The 19,606-nt window shown below is 39.6% G+C and overlaps 1 protein-coding gene across 1 annotated transcript in view; it reads right to left on the bottom strand.

Annotated features, from left to right (window-relative positions):
* Positions 1–3,133: 3,133 nt before the first annotated feature.
* LOC128497280 (band 4.1-like protein 4B) overlaps positions 3,134–19,606 on the bottom strand; it is a 39,489-nt gene continuing 23,016 nt past the window's right edge. Inside the window, exons 6-8 of the mRNA XM_053467262.1 lie at positions 13,679–13,747; positions 4,139–4,299; positions 3,134–3,386 (exon numbers count right to left, since the gene is read on the bottom strand). Coding sequence (XP_053323237.1) covers positions 3,317–3,386; positions 4,139–4,299; positions 13,679–13,747 — 300 coding nt within the window. The 3' untranslated portion in view covers positions 3,134–3,316. The remainder of the gene's footprint in view (positions 3,387–4,138; positions 4,300–13,678; positions 13,748–19,606) is intronic.

Raw genomic sequence — 19,606 nt, 5'->3', positions numbered from 1 at the left:
TATAACCCCTAATTGAGAAGGACATTCTATGGGACCGCAATTCTTCTTACCTCTTTTCTTATTTCAACCAATATCTATCTTTATTAGGGACTCTTGATTTTGGCTGTAGAACAATGCAAAAAAAAAGCTAACAATAATTTGCGTTTGAAGGCAAGAAATTTTGGTGTTTTTTTCCAACTAAAATAAATGCCTTTGTAATTTTAAGGCTTACTCAACAAGTGCTATCATTAGGTCATACTAGGTGTGTAAATCTCCTCACTGATCATAAAATGAAAATGGAGGACAAACCAGAGGGTCAGAGGCTTAGGTGCAACATTGTAACTTTTACTTGAATGAGATAGCGGTAGATAAGAATATAAGAGAAGACAAAGAAAGAAAGTTTGAAGTTTTCACAGCAGGAAAAATGGGCTGATTAAATGGGTCAAGTTGTGTTTCAATGTTTTAGTACTTAGTAAGCACAATGAAGAAAAAATAGCCATCTGTAAGTATTACAGGTATAATGCTTGAGCATGGAGTTGCTACACTCTGAGCCATAACTTTTAGAAATCAATTGTAGAATAACTGTGTATGTATAGTGTGGCAATTAAGTAAACAGCTGCTTTTTGGAAGTCCCTCACCCACAAACATGGCAACAAGCGTCAACAATATTCCACAATGGGCCAACCATTTTTATTCTTTTGTTCAAGAAACCTAAAGAGGTCTGAATAATCATGGCAGTGGGCCATATGTCCAGATGGCTTGGCTGACAAACTATTGATCCTGCTTTATGCAGGTTGGTATATCAATCCCTTAGGCAGGTCATGTGATATTTTGCACATATTGGTATTCAAAGAATAATTTAAAAGCATCGCAAATAAATATAAAAGGATGTAAACTGTTTTTTTGTCTGGTCCTCGTCTCACACAAAAATGTAGCAAAGTAGTAAATTTATATGACAGATATCCATATAAAGTGTAATTATAATATATATATATATATAAACATATATATATATATATATATATATATATATATTATAAATGTTGTAAATTTTGATATGAGTGTACAGGGATCCTTAAAACAGTTATACTATATTGACTGCTTCATCTTGTGGTTGTTCAGTATGGTTATTTAATACACTATTAAATGTGCACAAATGCACCATAATTTTAATGAATGAATATGTTAACATGTCATATATAAGTCAGGGGATTATAATGTACAATAAAGAATAACGCTATTATCTTTTTGTTACCTAATAATTTGTGGGTGTGGAATAGCGTTATGCTTAATGGTGTTTGTCTCAGTTTATTGCTTGATGAAAGGTGAATGGCCCGCAGTTCCTATGATTCATTCCTTTCATGTTGAGATGACCCATTAAAGAGGAAAGTAGTTTCCATGGCTACATTAGGTACAGAACTTAAACAAATGTTTGCTAACCATTTGATACTACAGCAAAAAAAAAGGTGTTTAGATGTATATTTCTAATAGTAAGATTCAATTGATGTGTTTAAGAAGGTACTTGGTATATGCTTTTTAGATATACCGAGCCTGACGCTATACAGTTCTTCTCCCCTAAACTATGGTTAAGGTAAAATAGAGTGCAGCTGTAATCACTGGAAATACACTAACAGTATCTGATGTTAGGTAACAGATGCAACACTTACATTTTTCTACTTAAGCCATTTGCTGTAAAACACCTCTGTAAAACATGAACATAATTTGTATATATTTTACAGAATCAGATCACTTAGACGTGTTAAATAAACACAAAAGAGTAATTTCTTTGGGGAAAATAAAAAAAAATGCTTTTTAAAAAAAATAAAATAAAATTGTATACACTACACAAGTAGATGTCTCCAGCTAGCTAGAATAAAACATAATTATATTAAACTAGTAAATAATTATACATGGCAGGGTAATTGTTCACTTCTGAATTCATATTTTATGATTCAACTTTCTATGTTTTCTTCATCAATGAGTCAATCCCAACATTTCTTGCAGGTGCCTTAATATTAAAAACCGCCACATCCTTTGAGTGTGAAAGGTCTGGGCAATGGATTACTGTACAATAATATACTAAAGTTTTACCAAAGGCAGCATTTAAATCTTTGTTTTATATCATAAATCATATTAATAGATGAATTTTCACATTTTAAATAGGAAACAAAAAAACAAATAAATCATAAAAATATGTTGTCCCTGATCACCATGCTCTTTATTTGTGCAATATTAATTTTCAAATATACCATGAATAACATATGCAAAATGCATCTGCTGGGAGCTGCCATTTTGTTTTTACAGGCTACATCTACAGTAGCATTTTTCAGTTTAAAATGCATACATTTTCTGCCGGCAAAGGGATGTTATTGATCTCACAGTATATAATAAATTCTATAAGCAATGCAGCCACGGAACGTTAACTTACAAGACAGCTGTTGAAAAAACAAGATGGCTTCTTGAGGTACTTTTGCTTATTTATGCTTGGAAAGCGCAATAAAACCATTCAACAAAATATACAGTAATCTAGACCGGTTTTCATGGTAAATGCAAATTGGTATCCATTTTTGTGTGCATTTTACTGCATGTAAATTAGTGCAGGCAACCTTTAGTTAAAAATAAGACTTCCAGATGTGCCAATTTGCAAGCATTAAGTTGCATGCAATAAAATATATTGAACTCCAACACAAGAAAACAAAAATACTGGGGACTAGATTGTAGATAAATTCATTTGTAACATGCAAGAGTTATGTTGCTTCTCTTTTTTTCAAAAGAGTTAATGGGTTAATTAACCATTAGTCGCCCTTCAAAAGGTAGCTAAAGAACAAGAAGCTCAATGAAGTGACTCCATTTTTCTCTCCAGAAATACAGTATCATATTTGAAATAAATAAGTGGCCAGTGAAATACGCCAGCTGGTACATAACATACGTTCTTACAAAGGAACCAAGAGGGTTCTTAGCCGCCTGATGTTTTTAGACTGCTTTCGGTGAGCACTGTCCCTGTTGCTCTAACGGCATCGTTCTTAAAAAAAATATGCTATGAGAATTTGTGAGATAATAAAATGTGTCTTTTCAACTAGTAAAATATTCAGTGTGTAAATCTGTTAAATTATTTACAAAGTACTATACAAGATAAACATCCGTGAAGATAAACTTTTCTTCTGTTTCCATGCAAAGTCTGGTTTCTTAATATGCCTCAAAGTGTCTGGCATCACTAGTTTTGGCCCAGTAAATAAAATGCACTGGAATAGATATGCATTGCCTTAGGAACACAGTGGAATGTAAAAAAAGACACAAGGCACTATACAGGCCTAGTCCGTGGTGAACACAAGAATTTTCAGAGTTCTGTCATTAAGAGTCTTTTCATCATCTTCTCTCTTTCAAGTTCACGCCTGAGTGCCTCTGAACTGAAAAATAAATATGCATATTACATAAATGTTAAAAAAGTGCAATTAGTTGTCTAATGATTAGCCTCAGACTTATTTTTTTCAGGTTTTAAAGAGTAAGATTATATAATGTACTTAAAACTAAGATGTCTGAGGTTTGAGGAAGGGAGGGAGCAGCACGTTGGCTGGTTGGCATGTGTGAGACCAGCATGGGCATCTCTATATTCAGGGCCAGCCTAAGGAAGAAAAAAGGTCCTTGTACTTCAAGGTTCTTAAAAGACTTATGCGCACCCGCATCCAACACTCTTAACTCTAGCAACATGCAGGCACACATATCTAGCCTGCAGCCGGACACTACAAGGCCAAATCTTATGACTTTAAAAGCGGTTAAGGTGAGCATTCAGTGTCATCGGGCACCAACCCATGGGGCATTTGCCCAGTTTGCCAGATGGCCAATAGGGGTTTATCTGTATTTGTATAACTTTGTGACAGACTTTACTTGTGATGTTTGTATCCATTAGTGTCTACATGTATATGTCTGTAATAACACACAGTATAGTGTTTATATTGTATAATATTGCCCATATTTTACCAAAACATATATATATCCATGTGGAATCCTGAATGATAGGAGTGGAGCGATGATATATTTCCCAGATTTGTCTAGTTCTTTACATCAGGAAAAATGGGCAGACTAGATGGGTCGATTGGTTCTTTTTCTGCTGTCAATGTCCTATTTTTTATTTTGGTAAGCAAAAGCTTATGTGGTATACCTGTCTACCATTTGCATGTGCGACGAATGGCTCATCTGTGTAGTTTGTGCTTGGTTCACCGTAGACCTTGTCCCTGGCATCATGTGAACTGATGGTGACAATCTCTTTGGGGATGGCTGTGATGCAGGGTATTGTTGCATGGGAGTTTCTAATAAATCAATCTGGGGAAAAAACATATTTTTTTTATTAACACAATCAGAATATATAAGCAATATAACACTCAACTGTACAGAATGTTAATAGGAATCCCATATCACATGTTACTTTTCCAATTTCCTGCAAAATAGTCATTTAGTAAAGGTGTTAGTTCGCTATTTGGAATTGTCATTTTTTGATAGGATGTGTGCAGTCAGTCCCATGCTATTTTGTTTTAACTGTGCAAATAGGTTTCTTTGTTGAGCAGGAAGACTTAAATAACACTGAGGATATTTTAATGAACTGGGTTGTAGGTCTGGAAACCTTTAACTTTTACAGTGTTCTGAACATCGCTAGATTGTCACTGGGTGTGAAATGTCAGCAAGTGAGAAAATGACTTAAAGAACAACTTGAAACCTGTGAAAACCAGCCAGCCCTGGCACTTTAAGGCAGATAGCCACAAATGATGTAAGTGCAGCCAATGACTGGATATGAGAACGCAAGCTACTTTTTTTAAACTCACGTAACGTGCACTTGGGCATATCCAGCTGGGGGAATTGCACTGCAGCACCCAACCTACTGCTGGAACAGCAGTTCGGCCGAGAATGGAACAATGTTAGAGACCAGTCTGGGTCTTTGTAAGGCCAACGCATCCCTTCATAAATGATAAGCCTCCTGTGACAGGCTGTTTATAATACATAACTGTGAGCTGGAATGTTTCAACTCACCTTTGCTGTCCTACAACTCATGGCTTAGTGAATACAGACAAGTACCTGTCACAGGGATAGCACATCTGTATAAAGCTATTCTGCATCTAAGACAAGACCAAAGATTAAGATAAAGACTGTCACCACATCAGGCCTGGGCAAACTAGATGAGATGAATAGTTCTCATATGCCATTTACTTCTTTGTTTCTGTAAATCCTGTCATGCCGATCAATTGTATGGTAGTTACAATCAATAGCAGATGGCAAGGTTTATGTGACAAAGGGAGTTTTACCCGTTTGACAAATATCTGAGCAGTAGTTCATTTTTTGTTTAATTAATAGATAAGTTAGGGGGCAATTAACAACTACATTTTGGATATATATATGTCACACAGTATACCGCATTTGCTCGATTATAAGACGACCCTGATTATAAGACGACCCCCCAAAATCTGAATATTAATTTATGAAAAAAAGAAAAAGCCTGAATATAAGACGACCCTATAGGAAAAAAGTTTTACCAGTAGATGTTAATTCATGTAAACTATGTGAACAATTTTTTTTTTTTTAATAAAAGCTATGATTGAGAAAAATATTTTATTTTTATTTCTGTTTTTTTCAACCTGCCACCCCCCAAGTTATGCACATCTGCCCCCTGGCTTGCCACTCTGCCCCAGAAATGCCTTATACCCCCTATATGCCACTGTGCCCCATGATATGCCTTTTAACTCTCTAAATGCCACTGTGCCCCATGATATGCCTTTTGACCCCCTATGTACCACTCTGCCTCCAGAATTGCCATATACTCCTATATGCCACTCTGGCATTTTGGGGTTAAAAGGCATGTTATGGGGCAGAGTGGAATATAGGGAGGTATAAGGCATTTCAGGAGGCAGAGTGGCACATAGAGGGTTAAAAGGCATTTCTGGAGGCAGAGTAGCATTAAGGGGGTTAAAAGGCATTTCATAGAGAACTCCAGAAATGCCTTATGCCCCCCATTTAACACTCCCTCCCTTCCTCCCTCCTCCAAACTTACCAGAACTGTCTGCATCCATCGAGCAGACCTTCCCCGGCTGTCAGAGATCACGGAATTGTGTATGCTAATCGCGTAGAGCTCTACACGCTGCCCGGACTAAGCACCGGGGACTCAAAAGTACCGGTAAGTTGGGGGGGGACAGGAGGATCCAGGTCCCCTGCATCGCTACAGGGATCTGATTATAAGACGACCCCGGTTATAAGACGAGGAGCATTTGCTCTGGAAAAAACCTTGTCTTATAATCGAGCAAATACGGTAATATTTAATCAATAAATGATTATACGTCAATGTGCACTGCTTTAGTCTATTAGCCCAGGGTGGTTTGCTCAGTTTGATGGAATAAAGCTCACAGTATTTAAAAATAACTTGGTTATGTGTAAGCAATAAAAAGCTTTGTAGTGGACATTTCAGTAAACACCCCATACCCATCAATAAGTTCACATTGTCTGCATATGGACATTCTCCCTGTTATTGATATGATTTACTCCTAAAATTCCTGATGCACTGCAGAGTAATTATCCTACTATATCATATACTGTGTTTGTTAATGCACAACATTGCTAACTATAAATAAGTGTGAAGCAATGAAATGCCATAAGTTATGATAGGTGATTGGATAGATTTATATATGAATGGAAAGTAAATAGGCACCTGGGTACCTACAAAACTTCACATCAAAATAACGAACAATGAATTTAACCCTTGTGAACATGAACACAAAGCTGTGGCTAACAGGCTATGGAATGTATTGGGTCATATTCCATGTTAATGTTGGGAAAACCGCCAGTGCTGCAGTACTGTAGAAGACATCAATACATAATTAAAATATACAAAGATCGGCCATAACATTATGACCATTGACAGGTGAAGTGAATAACACTGATAATCTTGTAATTATGGCATCTGTATGTGGGTGGGATATATTAGACAGCAAGTGAACATTTCATACTCCAAGTTGATGTGTTAGAAGCAGGAAAAATGGGCAAGCATAAGGATCTGAGTGACTTTGACAAGGGCCAAATTGTGACGGCTAGACGACTGGGTCAGATCATCTCCAAAACTGCAGCTCTCGTGGGGTGTTTCTGGTCTGCAGTGGTCAGTACCTATCAAAAGTGGTCCAAGGAAGGAAATGCGGCGAACTGGCAACAGGGCCATGGGCAGCCAAGGCTCATTAATGCACAAGGCTGGCACGTATGGTCAAATCCAACAGACGAGCTACTGTAGCTCAAATTGCTGAAAATGTTAATGCTGATTCTGATATAAAGGTGTCACAACACACCGTGCATCACAGTTTGTTATATATGGAGCTGGATAGCCAGAGACCAGTCAGGGTGCCTATGCTGACCCCTTTCCACTGCCAAAAGCTCCTACAATGGGTACGTGAGCATAAGAACTGGACCACAAAGCAATGGAGCAAGGTGGCTTAGTCTGATGAATCACATTTTCTTTTTCATCACGTGAATGGCCGGGTGCGTGTACATTGCTTTCCTGGAGAACACTTGGCACCAGGAAGCATTCACAGAGGCGCCATGTAGCAACTTACATGACTTAAAGGACTTGCTGCTAAGGTCTAGGTGCCAGATACCACAAGCACACATTCAGAGGTCTAGTGGAGTCCATGCCTCGACAGGCCAGAACTGTTTTGGCAGCAAAAGTGGGACCTACGCAATATTAGGCAGGTAGTCATAATGTTATGGCTGATCGGTGTAGATCAGCATTAGAAGTAGAATGGTTTTAATACTGTTCTGTCCGGATTATATTTGTATGGTCTGTGGGTGCAGTAAATCTTTTAACGTAAATAAATGGAAAAAAATAAAATTAATTATTATTATAGAAAGATATGCATTTTAATTTAGGTATTTCTTAGAGCTTTCAGTTTGTCCTTCTTGCCCCTTTACCACATCTATTTTTTCTAATTTTTCCTTTTTGTGCAATTAAGTTGCATGCTTTTGGTGTAAAATGTTTCATAGATGTAGCATTAAGAAGTTTGCATTCACTTTTTTTAGGTTATAATGAACTTTGAAGAAATCACTTTAGAGGCCTTAAAAATCTTTGTTACTTTCAACCTTGTTCTTTAAATATGGGGTATCACAAAAAATCTAAAAGGTTTTGTGACGGAAGCCTCCATCACTGGGACCACTGGAGAAGCCTGACTGCCAGCCTCCTCCCTATTGACTATGGGCCCTGGGTTTCTAAAGACTTCTGTGGCTACCCCCAGCAGTATCATCTCATCACTAGCTGAGGGGATTATCTCCAGCAGACAGCCAGGGTCTCCCACCAGGGAGAGGCCTCCATTCTTTCAGTTTAATGTATAAATCAGTCTCCCCCACCTATTGTATTGTTAATCCCGTTACTGCCCCTGTTGTCTCTGGGAGGCAGATTAAGGGGGCGGTTTGTGTCCCAATATCTTGTTTGATGTTTAATGTTGTATAAATCAGTCTTCGTTTGGTTTTACCCTACACTGAGTCTCGGCTAGTGACTGGGGAACCGGGGAAAGTGTGTTGTCCCAGGCTAAGGGAGCACAAGACAGCGGAGGCAGTCAGTCGGACTAGCCAGCTCCGTGACATTGGTGGCAAGCGGCGGGATTTCTTCTTAGTCTGAGGGACACTTACTTTCTACCGGGATTGACCGACAGGACGGCAGACTTCGGTCGCCTTGACGAGGACATGGATGTGGTATCGGAATTCCAGGGGCTACTGCGGGTCATCCTCTCCTGCTACACCACTGCCCTGCCTACAGAACAATACCAGAATCTGAGGCAAGTGGTTCGAAGGTCAGTTTGGCAGAGGGCTGTTATATGCCGGGGTCAGTGTCTTCCAAGCTCCGAACAAAAGATTAGAGACCAGCGGGAACTACGGATGTCATTCCTGGGACAGCAACCCCAGGAGCAATGGGTATCCGAATTGGACAAGCTGGTCCAACAGGAGGTAGAGCTGGAAGATCACTATAGGGCTCTGCAGTGGTATACAGAACAAGCATATTGGGGAACTGCGAAAGAATGTTCTCCAGAGGGCTATGACTTCGGTGGCCTGGGATTATTATGGGATAGTCTTCAGGAGGATCCGGACTTCGGCAGTACAGCGGAGTGGTGGATTGAGGACATCCGGGATTTCAGGGAGTGGGACCTCCCAGATGCACTAGGACTTAAAGGTGATTTAGACTTTTTAATTACACAGGAGTGGGAACTGGAGAAGGCATATAAAAAACTGTTCGAACGCGTTCAACAGAATGCCCCTAGTGTCCAGGGATTGTGTGGATTTTGTGGATGTGATTGAGTGGTCAGCTGAGGATGTTGACCCAGGCGGGGTGGATGGGACTGCGGTCTCCACCCCTGAGTCACAGGGATACTGGGCAGCTAATCCAGATCCGATACTGGAGCTGTGCGACTGTGCTCCACAACCGGATCCAGAGACTGGGGATTTATTTGATTTATTGTCTGAGGATGGTAACCCAAGAGGGGTGGATAACACTGCGGTCTCCACCCCTGAGTCACAGGGATACTGGGCAGCTAATCCAGATCCGATACTGGAGCTGTGCGACTGTGCTCCACAACCGGATCCAGAGACTGGGGATTTATTTGATTATTGTCTGAGGATGGTAACCCAAGAGGGGTGGATAACACTGCGGTCTCCACACCTGAGTCCTCAGAATGCTGGGCAGTCTGCCCAGATCCCTTAGCCCCAGCTGAAGAGCTGGCCACAGGGCAGAGTGCTGCTGGCTTCTGCCCCACACCTGCAATGACTACAGGGATCCAGGGAGATGCGGCAGTCGGCCCATCTCCCCAGCGGCAGCTCACATGTCCGGGAGCGGAGGAACTTGTTTTTCCTCCCCAGCGGCAGTGGGAGGAACCGAGAGATGTGACAGCCTTTCCATCTTCCCAGCAGCAGCTCACCAGCCCGGGAGCGGAGGAACCGGCCTTCCCTGCCCAGCGGCAGGCCGACCCACAAGATGCCCTAACCCCAGCTGAAGTGCTGGCAACCGGGCATAGCATCGCTGGCCTCTGCCCAGCACCTACCAAAGCTGCAGGAATTCAGGGAGATCCAGCAGCCGACCCGCATCCCCAGCTGAAGCAGGGAGGTGGAACAGCCGGTCCATCTCCCCAGCGGCAGAACCTAATTCCGGGACCGGATCAACCTGAGCTCCCTCCTCAACGGCAGCAGGAGCACCCGGGAGGAGATGCAGGAGTTATCCCTCCCCAGCGGTACACGGGAGATGGCGCAGCCGGCCCATCTCCCCAGCAGCAGCAGGAGCACCAATTTTGGGAGGGCATTAATGGGCCAAATAAACTGACTGACTACGGAGTCAACCCGTTTGGGGTCTCATCCTATGTCAGTCCAATTCGAAGGGGGAAGAATTGTGACGGAAGCCTCCATCACTGGGACCACTGGAGAAGCCTGACTGCCAGCCTCCTCCCTATTGACTATGGGCCCTGGGTTTCTAAAGACTTCTGTGGCTACCCCCAGCAGTATCATCTCATCACTAGCTGAGGGGATTATCTCCAGCAGACAGCCAGGGTCTGCCACCAGGGAGAGGCCTCCATTCTTTCAGTTTAATGTATAAATCAGTCTCCCCCACCTATTGTATTGTTAATCCCGTTACTGCCCCTGTTGTCTCTGGGAGGCAGATTAAGGGGGCGGTTTGTGTCCCAATATCTTGTTTTATGTTAATGTGTGTTTTGCTGGATATATCCAGCTCTGTGTGTGAGAAATAAATCAGTCTTCGTTTGGTTTTACCCTACACTGAGTCTCGGCTAGTGACTGGGGAACCGGGGAAAGTGTGTTGTCCCAGGCTAAGGGAGCACAAGACAGCGGAGGCAGTCAGTCGGACTAGCCAGCTCCGTGACAGGTTTATTTTCCCTGGAACACATATAGCTATGTATATTCATATTCATGTAAATACTAACAATACCACAGTCTTAAACTGATTTAGATAACATACATCTAGATTGCTATTCATTATCATATTGATACTTTTATAAATAACTGTCTGTGAATAAGGTATATGCGAATATAAATACCATAGTAATTGAACTTTTCGTCAAAATGCTTACACGAAGACGACGATCAATACGTTTTCCTAGTTTTGGCAACAAAACTAAGAAGACAGGTAAACTCAATTTGAGAGTCTCACTGATATAGAGTTGATCTTGGTTAAGCCCTTTCAGACCTCTTCACCTCAGCCCTCAACGACCTGAGACTTGCTCAGGTATTTTAAGGATATGAGACGTTATTAAATTATATATACCGTATTTATCGGCGTATAACACGCACTTTTATATCTAAAAAAATAAGTTTAAACCCTACCTGCGTGTTATACGCCGATAACTTTCTGTGCTGCACGATCTGCAGCCGCGTCTCCTGCACTTCCGGTTCCGGCGAGGGTGCGTGTTATACGCCGGTGCGTGTAATACGCCGGTAAGTACGGTAATAGATTTTTCTGAATAGAACACAGTGATGACCAGGCCCAGACTATCTATCTGGCATACTGAGCCAATGCCTGGTGGGTCTGCCATCGCTCCTTACACACCCATTCCTTTTATGTGTAAAAAAGTATAAATAATATCTTCTATGTGTCCTAAAATACAAAGTCATATAATAGCATAAGGAAAATTGGAAATAGAAGTCGATAACAAAGGAAGGATATGAACAATAGGCAATGCATATCACAGACCTATTCAAACTTCTGATCACAGTGTTTTGTGGGGTTCTGTAATATTAAAGTGTGCAAATTCGGTAATGTATGCACTGAAGTTACCAGATAGTGTTAATGATCTTAGCTTGATTTTACGGTTTTAGTTTATGTGAACAAAAGTGTCCTGTGAAGCGAAAGGTTCACAGTGTCCTCATCACTTAACCTACTCGAGAGATTGGCCTGCTGCCAGTGTTGTGAGGAGAGTTTTTGACTGAAGATGAATAGATAATACAAGACATGCATAAAAAATTGCACTATTCCAATAATAAACAAAGTGGGTGCCAGACATCATAATATGGTCAGGATTAAGATTCTGGGGTCTGTTCAAAAACATCCTGAGTTACATCACATAGTCAGTCAAGATAAGTTGTTCAGATCATCATGATTATATTGCATGAACATGAGCAGTTCAAATATTCACTATAGTGAACTTGATGCCAATAGCTTAGCAAGCTGCTACCAAAGTCCAGCACCACGTCAATTCACAGAAAGGTGATCTGAGCTAGATTGGCGGTTCACAATGGCGTTTGTCTCAAATCAAGTTAACTAGCCTCCCTGGGAGAAAGCAAGTTGATCAGTAACTAAATCTTTATAGCACTGACATACTTGACAACCAACTAGATCACAAACATATTGATTTCTTTTCGACCCACAATTCACATGCCAAACTCAAGTGACAAACTCAGCGGTCAATTGAATAGGAGAATTACAACTCTATGTCCAACTCTACAGAAACTTGACCATGAATAGGTGAGTTGTTGATTTCAGTCGAGTTACCTCTGGAACTTGCGGTGTGTGTGAGGTGTCTTCTCCTGTTCACTTAGCAGGAACATTTGTGCCTACACTGACAATTTGCTTCCCCTTCTCCTGATTCCCATAATTGGAGACTAAAGTAGGGATAATAGTGATTGAGCTTGATTGTGGTAGCAATGCCATCCTTGCTATCATGATAAATTATATAATCAAGTTGCAACAAGATAAAAAGTTATTTTAGTTCAATATGTCAACACAGATCCACAAACTTATTTCTACTTTACTGTAACTTTCCTATAATCACAGGAGTGCACATCATACCTACAATATATTTAAAATGTATTTAAGTAATTTAAGTCACACCAGAGACTCAGTGCACTATTGGCATCATGCCCAATTCTATGCTACTCCCATCCAGTACTTACCTTAGACCCCTAGGAAAAAAATAATGTTTTGCTTCCATATGGAGAACTCCAAGGGAAGCTCACAATAATTTTGATAAACACTGTGTGCTAACTATTTTGTTAAACTATTTTTTGAGTCACTGGAAGTCCAGAGTTAAATTTTATCCTTATGTGTGAAGGTAGAAATGTTGATGATTTGGTGTTCTGGAATCCATGAAAGTAGGGAGAGGGCACCATGGGCTGCATGAGGATAAAGTGGAAGTAAGCACAAATAAATCTTCAATAATTCATAATGATCTAGACAAAATATGGTGGAAGTAGATGGAGTTATGTTACTATCCGTTCATTTGAATGGTTACCCCAACCTGTAGATCAAAAGGTTAAGATACCCCATGCCACCGAAAATAGATATTTGGCAAGTTTGCCCATTACTCAAGCATCCACGGCAAAGCAGTGTCACTGGGCAACAGGATTTTTTGTCTTTGGTTTTTGTTCTTCAGAAAGCACACCAGAAACACAAAACCGGTGTACTGCTACTTATCAGTAAAACAGAAAAAACTGTGGTATGATGTTTTTTTTTCTTTTAGATTTTAGCATTAGCTGATGTTAGTCACGAAACTCCCAAACTTTAAGGCACCCTTGGCATGTACCTAAAATCTAGTTATAGCTTCAAACACATACACAGAGAAAGTGAAAACATCACAGCTTTTAGAGGTCAGATAAATCATTTCACCGCAAACAAAACGAATGATACTAATGTTTTAAACAGAATTATATGGTGAGTCACGTGTGGATGAGCATGAGAACTACTTACAGGAAACTGCTGCACTGTTGTAAAAGGATCGAAAAATGAATTACATGGATCAGCTGGGTATGTCTTTATCTTTAACAGTAAAAAAAAAGAAAAAATATTTAGAGCATGCTTAGAAAAGAAAAATAATCGAAATAATTTACTGTATAACATCAAACTTTTTTTTATTTGTCTGTAAAAAAAAAAAAAGATAAAACTGCAAAATTAACATAAGTTTTAAGGCTTGAAGAAAAAAAACATTGTTATCTACAGGTACAATCTAATCATCTACCAGTTCCAGTAATAGACATATACTCATATTTTTTGCTAATTATTTGGAAAAGGTACATTCACAAGTCATCATGTAAATTAATGTCTAGCAATTAAATTGTTTTGAATGATATGGCTTTCATAGAAAGGCAAGATAGGATTTAGTTCTGTTGTACTTTGTGCACATAATTTCTAATTTATTATTTGAGTGTTTTCTATAAAAAACAGTCATTTACCAAAATTATATGCTAGTAGAAACACAATAACAATCAGATAACCATATTATTAGGCTAAATATCCACTCATGTCAAGCTGCAAGTTGTGTACTTCATCTCAATATACTGTAAAAGGCATTAACATTTATGCATTTCTATATATGTCAAAGGGATTAGAATAGGAAAATGTTGACCCGAAAGTCTGGTCTGTCAATACACAATGCAATATATTATCTAATATATAATTTGATAAAATAAAATAACATAATAATGAATAAAAGTCTAAACAAAACAATACAGGGTAGACAATATATTATATAAAAGAAAGAAAACAACACAGCGCTAACCTTTTCACCAGCTGCAATGTGAAGCTATGTAACCCCTTGTTAAACTTATAGTGATCAAAGTAAAAATATAGAACCCTTTTCTGAAAGCTATTTCCGGTTCATAAAAGGAGAGAAAATAAAACAAGAAAAAACATATAGTGTAGTATTCCAGAAATCCTTATTAGTGGTAATTACGCATCAAATGCACTGACATTTGCCCAAAAGAAAGCTTTTTTTACAGGTGAAGTTAGGAAATACCGAAAAATTGTCTAGGCGGGCAAGGAGAGCTCTTAGGCTGGCCTTGCAAGTTCAGCTATTGCTATAGGTTTTGTATTTTCTATTTTTTTTCTTTTCTTTCTTGTGCCTCCTTTTACTTCTCTATTTTCTCGGTCTTCTGCCTCTCCATTATCTCAAATCTTCTCCTCTCTTTTCTCTCTTCTTCTGTCTTTCCTCTCTCCTTTGTGAAATGTTTCAGCTGTTATCAGTTGAGCCACATTCATGGCCACATCCCTGATCAGACTCCAGAAATGACTTGGCAAAAGGTGGCAAGCCTATTACTATTCCCACATAATATAACAAATCAATGGTAACCTGACGATCTGAAATAACCAATACTTTGGATTTTATAAGAGGCTTCCTTTAGTTTTGAAAAACTTTTCTAGAACATCTTTGCCTCATTTATAGCAACATTATTCATTTTTTCACTGAGCAGAAATCAGAAATCCCAAAATACTGATCTAATTTGCACATAAATTAAGAAATATTTGAACTCATGTGTCTCCCTAATGATTGTGTCTAACAAAGGAGTAAGTTATCTTACTTAATGAGGATATATAACTTCAGGCTAATTGGTATCAGCAAACACAATGAGTGTATCATAACACAGGTACATGTGTCTACCGGATCAGAATTATGTCATTGTTTTTAATTAATAATGTTATTACAGATTATAAATACATAACTGAGATTTACAAATACTATCAATGATGCATACAATTGCAGGCAGATTAATGTAATCAATTGTGTACAGTTCTAAAAACCCCATCCTCAGATGGATATTGACATTTTAGGAGGGCTACTAAAATGGTTTGTAATATAAAAAATATCAGGAAAGAATTCATAATCTAGGGGGTCAGAGGTTAGATATAATGTAAGGAAGTTTTACTTTACTGAGGGGGTGGTAGATAAATGGAACCCTTTCCAGTAGAAGTGGTAGGGGTTAATACAGGGAGGGAATTTAAACATGCATGGAATAGGTATTAAACAGGGCCAGTCTGACTAGAAAAGGTGGGAATGTGATGTTATGTGACCTCACAATAAAGCATTGGTGTTAAAAAAGGGATCCGAAAAGGGAAGTGAGAGATGGATTCCATTTGTGTGTGTGCATTTTAGAGTTAGTGTGTATGTGTATTGTGTGTGGTAGCATGAGTGTGTAAGTACATTAATGTGAGGGTGAGTGCATATGTGTAAGTCTGTGTCAGTGTGAGAGTGTGAGTTAGCATGCGTGTTAGCAGAAGTGTGTATGTATAAGAGTGTGTGTGTGTAAAGGTGTATGCCGGGGCATGTTTTAGTTATGGGGGACAAGGGGCTTATGGGGACAGAAGGTAACAGCCCTCCAATGCATACAGCTATCCTGAATCTAAGACAAGATAAACCACTGATTAAGAGTCTTTACATATAGTACAAATGGACAGACAAGATAGGCCAAATGGCTCTTATCTGTCATCATATTCTATGTTTCTAATTGCATATATGCTAGCTAGAGATATTTTATATAGTAGTATCATAATGAATTAGATGGATTCACATCACATTCTGAATACATAGACATTAATATGTAGTTGCCCCCCCTTTGCAGATACTGTATAACATCTTCCAATTTTCTGGGATGGCTTTACACAAGCTTTTGGAGTGTTTATGTGGGAATTTTTGGCCGTTCACCCAGTAGAACATTTGTGAATTCAGGCACTGACGTTGAATGAGAAGGCCTGGCTCGCAATCTCTTTTCCAGTTCACCCCAAAGGTGTTCAATGAGGTTGAGGTCAGGGTTCTGTGCAGGTCATTATAGTTCTTCCACACCAAACTCATCCAACCATGTCTTTATGGACCTTGCTTTGTGCACTGGGGCTCAGTCATGATGGAATAGAAAAGGGCCTTTTCCAAACCATTGCCACAAAGTGGGAATCAAGTGGGAACCAAGACATTTTGGACAATGCTATTCAAGCTCGTTTGTATAAAAAAAAAAACCCACATGGAGCTTGAATGTAATATCTACATACACCCAACAATGCATCAGACCAAACCAGTGACCCGTTAAAATCTGTTCAATACAAGACATGAAGCTTCAAGACTCAGTTTCAGAGATTATTAAATTGTTTAAAACACAAGGAACTGCTTTTCTATCCCTTAAGTTTCATGGGAAAATATCTAAAGGACATCTGTTACATCTGCAACATTACCACAATAAATTCCAACTTAAAACATCTAAATAAAATACATTTAAAAAAAAAAACAATGTTATTTTGGTGAATGCCGTATTTTCAAGTGATTTCCCTTCATTTTCCATGATGCCTCGGTAAAACTGTATTGTTTCCTACTGTCAGCACAAGAACAAATCTGTAATACACTTCATAGCATTGCTTTATCAGACTCTGCATGAACTTCAAGCGCTAGAGAAATGTTGCAGTTCTACTGTTTGGCTATTACACACATATCTGTGGGTAAGGCTACAATTTAAACATGAAACAGCACAAAATCTTTATGTTGAAACCGATATATTGAATTTTGTTTTAAGAGTTAAGATTAGAGTTCTCAAAAAAAAGAGACAGCTCAATTGCAATCCAATATCAGGGCAGTCCTTGGATCTAATGAGGTCTGGGCAAGCCCCTCAGCCCAGTCTACATAAAGGTAGCAGCATGTATAGCCATAAAACACAAGACGTTTTAATTACTCCCCATCCCATCCTATGGGCCTTATAATGGGCATTCCTGGGGACTTCCCAGCGTAGGCTAACAGAAGCTCTCCTTCTTCTGAGGGAGTGGGGCTAGCCACACATGAGGGCAGGTCCAGCTGCACAAGGGGAGTGGTTCTCTGAGGGGTGGGGCTAGCCATGTAGTAAGGGCAGAACTAGCTCCACATAGTATGCAATGGACTGGCAGTGGGAGGGGGATAAGATGGGGAGCAGCCATGGTTAAATGTTGTTCCCCTGCCCTGTCAAAAAAGGAGAGTGACCTGGAGACTCAGGAAGCAGTGCTTCTCCTGGAGACTCTGGGTCAAATCCAGAGAATTCCCAGGGATGCTGATTGCCTGCATAAGAGTTTTTTTTTAATTAAATATTGTGTAAAAGCAAACAATGTAGACTATTCTTCATAAGGGTCTGTAATAAGACAGGGCTATCCCCAAATGGCACTAGTTTTGCAGTGGAAGGAGAATCAGACAGGGGATGGGCATGGCCAAACATTGTTCCTCTTCCTTGGAGCAGAGTGGACTACAGGACACACACCTGGAGAGCTGTAGGCTGGTGTAAGCTGATATGGACAGCGTGTCCTTGGGCATTTTGTCCCTAGATTTGCAAATGTAAAGATGAAGTTACCAATGGAACATGATTATATTTTCATGTTCTAGGTGTCATACAGGCAATAAGGGGTAAGCAGCATGCTATATACAGCAAGCCATGTGCATCTGCAATTTATATTAATTGATAGTCCATTGGCTTCTAAAGTAAAACAGTGAGCCAGATTGTTTCAGGACATACAAATCTCCGTATCTTATGACCAAACAGTTAGACACCAGCCACCAGATTGCTCTCCAGCTGTTTTGTAAATATAACTCAGATGATGCTCAGCAAGCCTACTAAAGGAAAGGAAGTGTTGCTTGCTCTGAGCATCCTGAAAGTTCAGTAAGAGCTGCTTGTTTCCTAAGGTTTGAATAATTCCTCTCCTCCTAGCTGGAGGGTTAAAATTCTCCATTCTAACATGTGCGATCACAGCTATATAACAAATAGAATGGTATGCAAAATCTGAACCAAACAGGGAGTCAAAAAATATAAACCACGCTATGCAGTTACATGTATTGTATATGCAGGAATGCTTAATGCTAACATTAGCTCTTTTATTTAATGCAGTCCATTCTGCCCACTGTACTGTTAAACTGTCCAACTTTTGCAGGTAGTGGTGGTCATGGGTTGGTTAAAGACGATCCCTGATCTCCCTTGACCTCCAGCTGTGTCCTAAAATTGACTTGACCTGTGCTTTTGCAGGACAGACCTCAATTGCAGCTTTTACATGGCCACCTAACAACATATTGAAGCAGAGCACCATATAATCCCCCATATCACACTGTTCTGCTTCAATACATTGAGAGGTAGCTGGACATTTAATGTAGATTGAGGGTCCTTTCCCCAGCCTCTCCACTAACGTTGCCCCAAACAAAGGGTTTCTGCTTTTTAGCACGTGAAATGTTGGGGGGTTATTGTGACTGTAGAAGCTGTAGAACACTGATATACTCATCCACAGCAAGCAATTGTGGCCCCAGCAAAAGAGGGACATCAGTGGACACAAAAGGATTTGGCTCTTAAAGAGGGACACCTGTGAGGTATGTGCTTCCCATCCAACAATTAAATTAAGCAAGTGTTACTAAACACCCGATACTGAATAAGTCAAGGACAGCGGAACAGACACCTTGCTACCAGAATCTTTTGAGACCCTGGACTTTTCATCTTCCATTTCTAGCCTTGCAGAAACTTGGCAAGGTCCAGGCAAGCATTAACAAAATGACCCCCTTTGTTAATGGAGAACATAATACTTCTTCAAATGAAGCTAAAAAGCATAATAGACTTGTATTGCTCAATAGCATCCATATATCTCAGATACACTTTGGATTTATCTGCATACCTTTTTTAAGATGTAATAAAAAATATTATTATTTTATTATTGAAAAAAAATATTTTCTGGAGCATTCAGCATTGCTACACTATTTTCACTGGCGTCATTTAATGTGCTCCACTATTCAAGTGACAAAGGCAAAGCAGGATTAGGTTAATAAAGATACTGCTGCATGTTATTATTACAATCTCCCAAGACAAAAGTGCTGTACTTGTGTTTCTAAGGTAACCTAATTAGAATCGGTTTATAAATCACAGC

This window comes from Spea bombifrons, chromosome 5 (assembly GCF_027358695.1).
Source record: "Spea bombifrons isolate aSpeBom1 chromosome 5, aSpeBom1.2.pri, whole genome shotgun sequence".
In the NCBI taxonomy this organism is placed as follows: domain Eukaryota; kingdom Metazoa; phylum Chordata; class Amphibia; order Anura; family Pelobatidae; genus Spea; species Spea bombifrons.
Note: the sequence above shows the minus strand (reverse complement) of the source record. Positions and strands in the feature narration are given on the sequence as shown.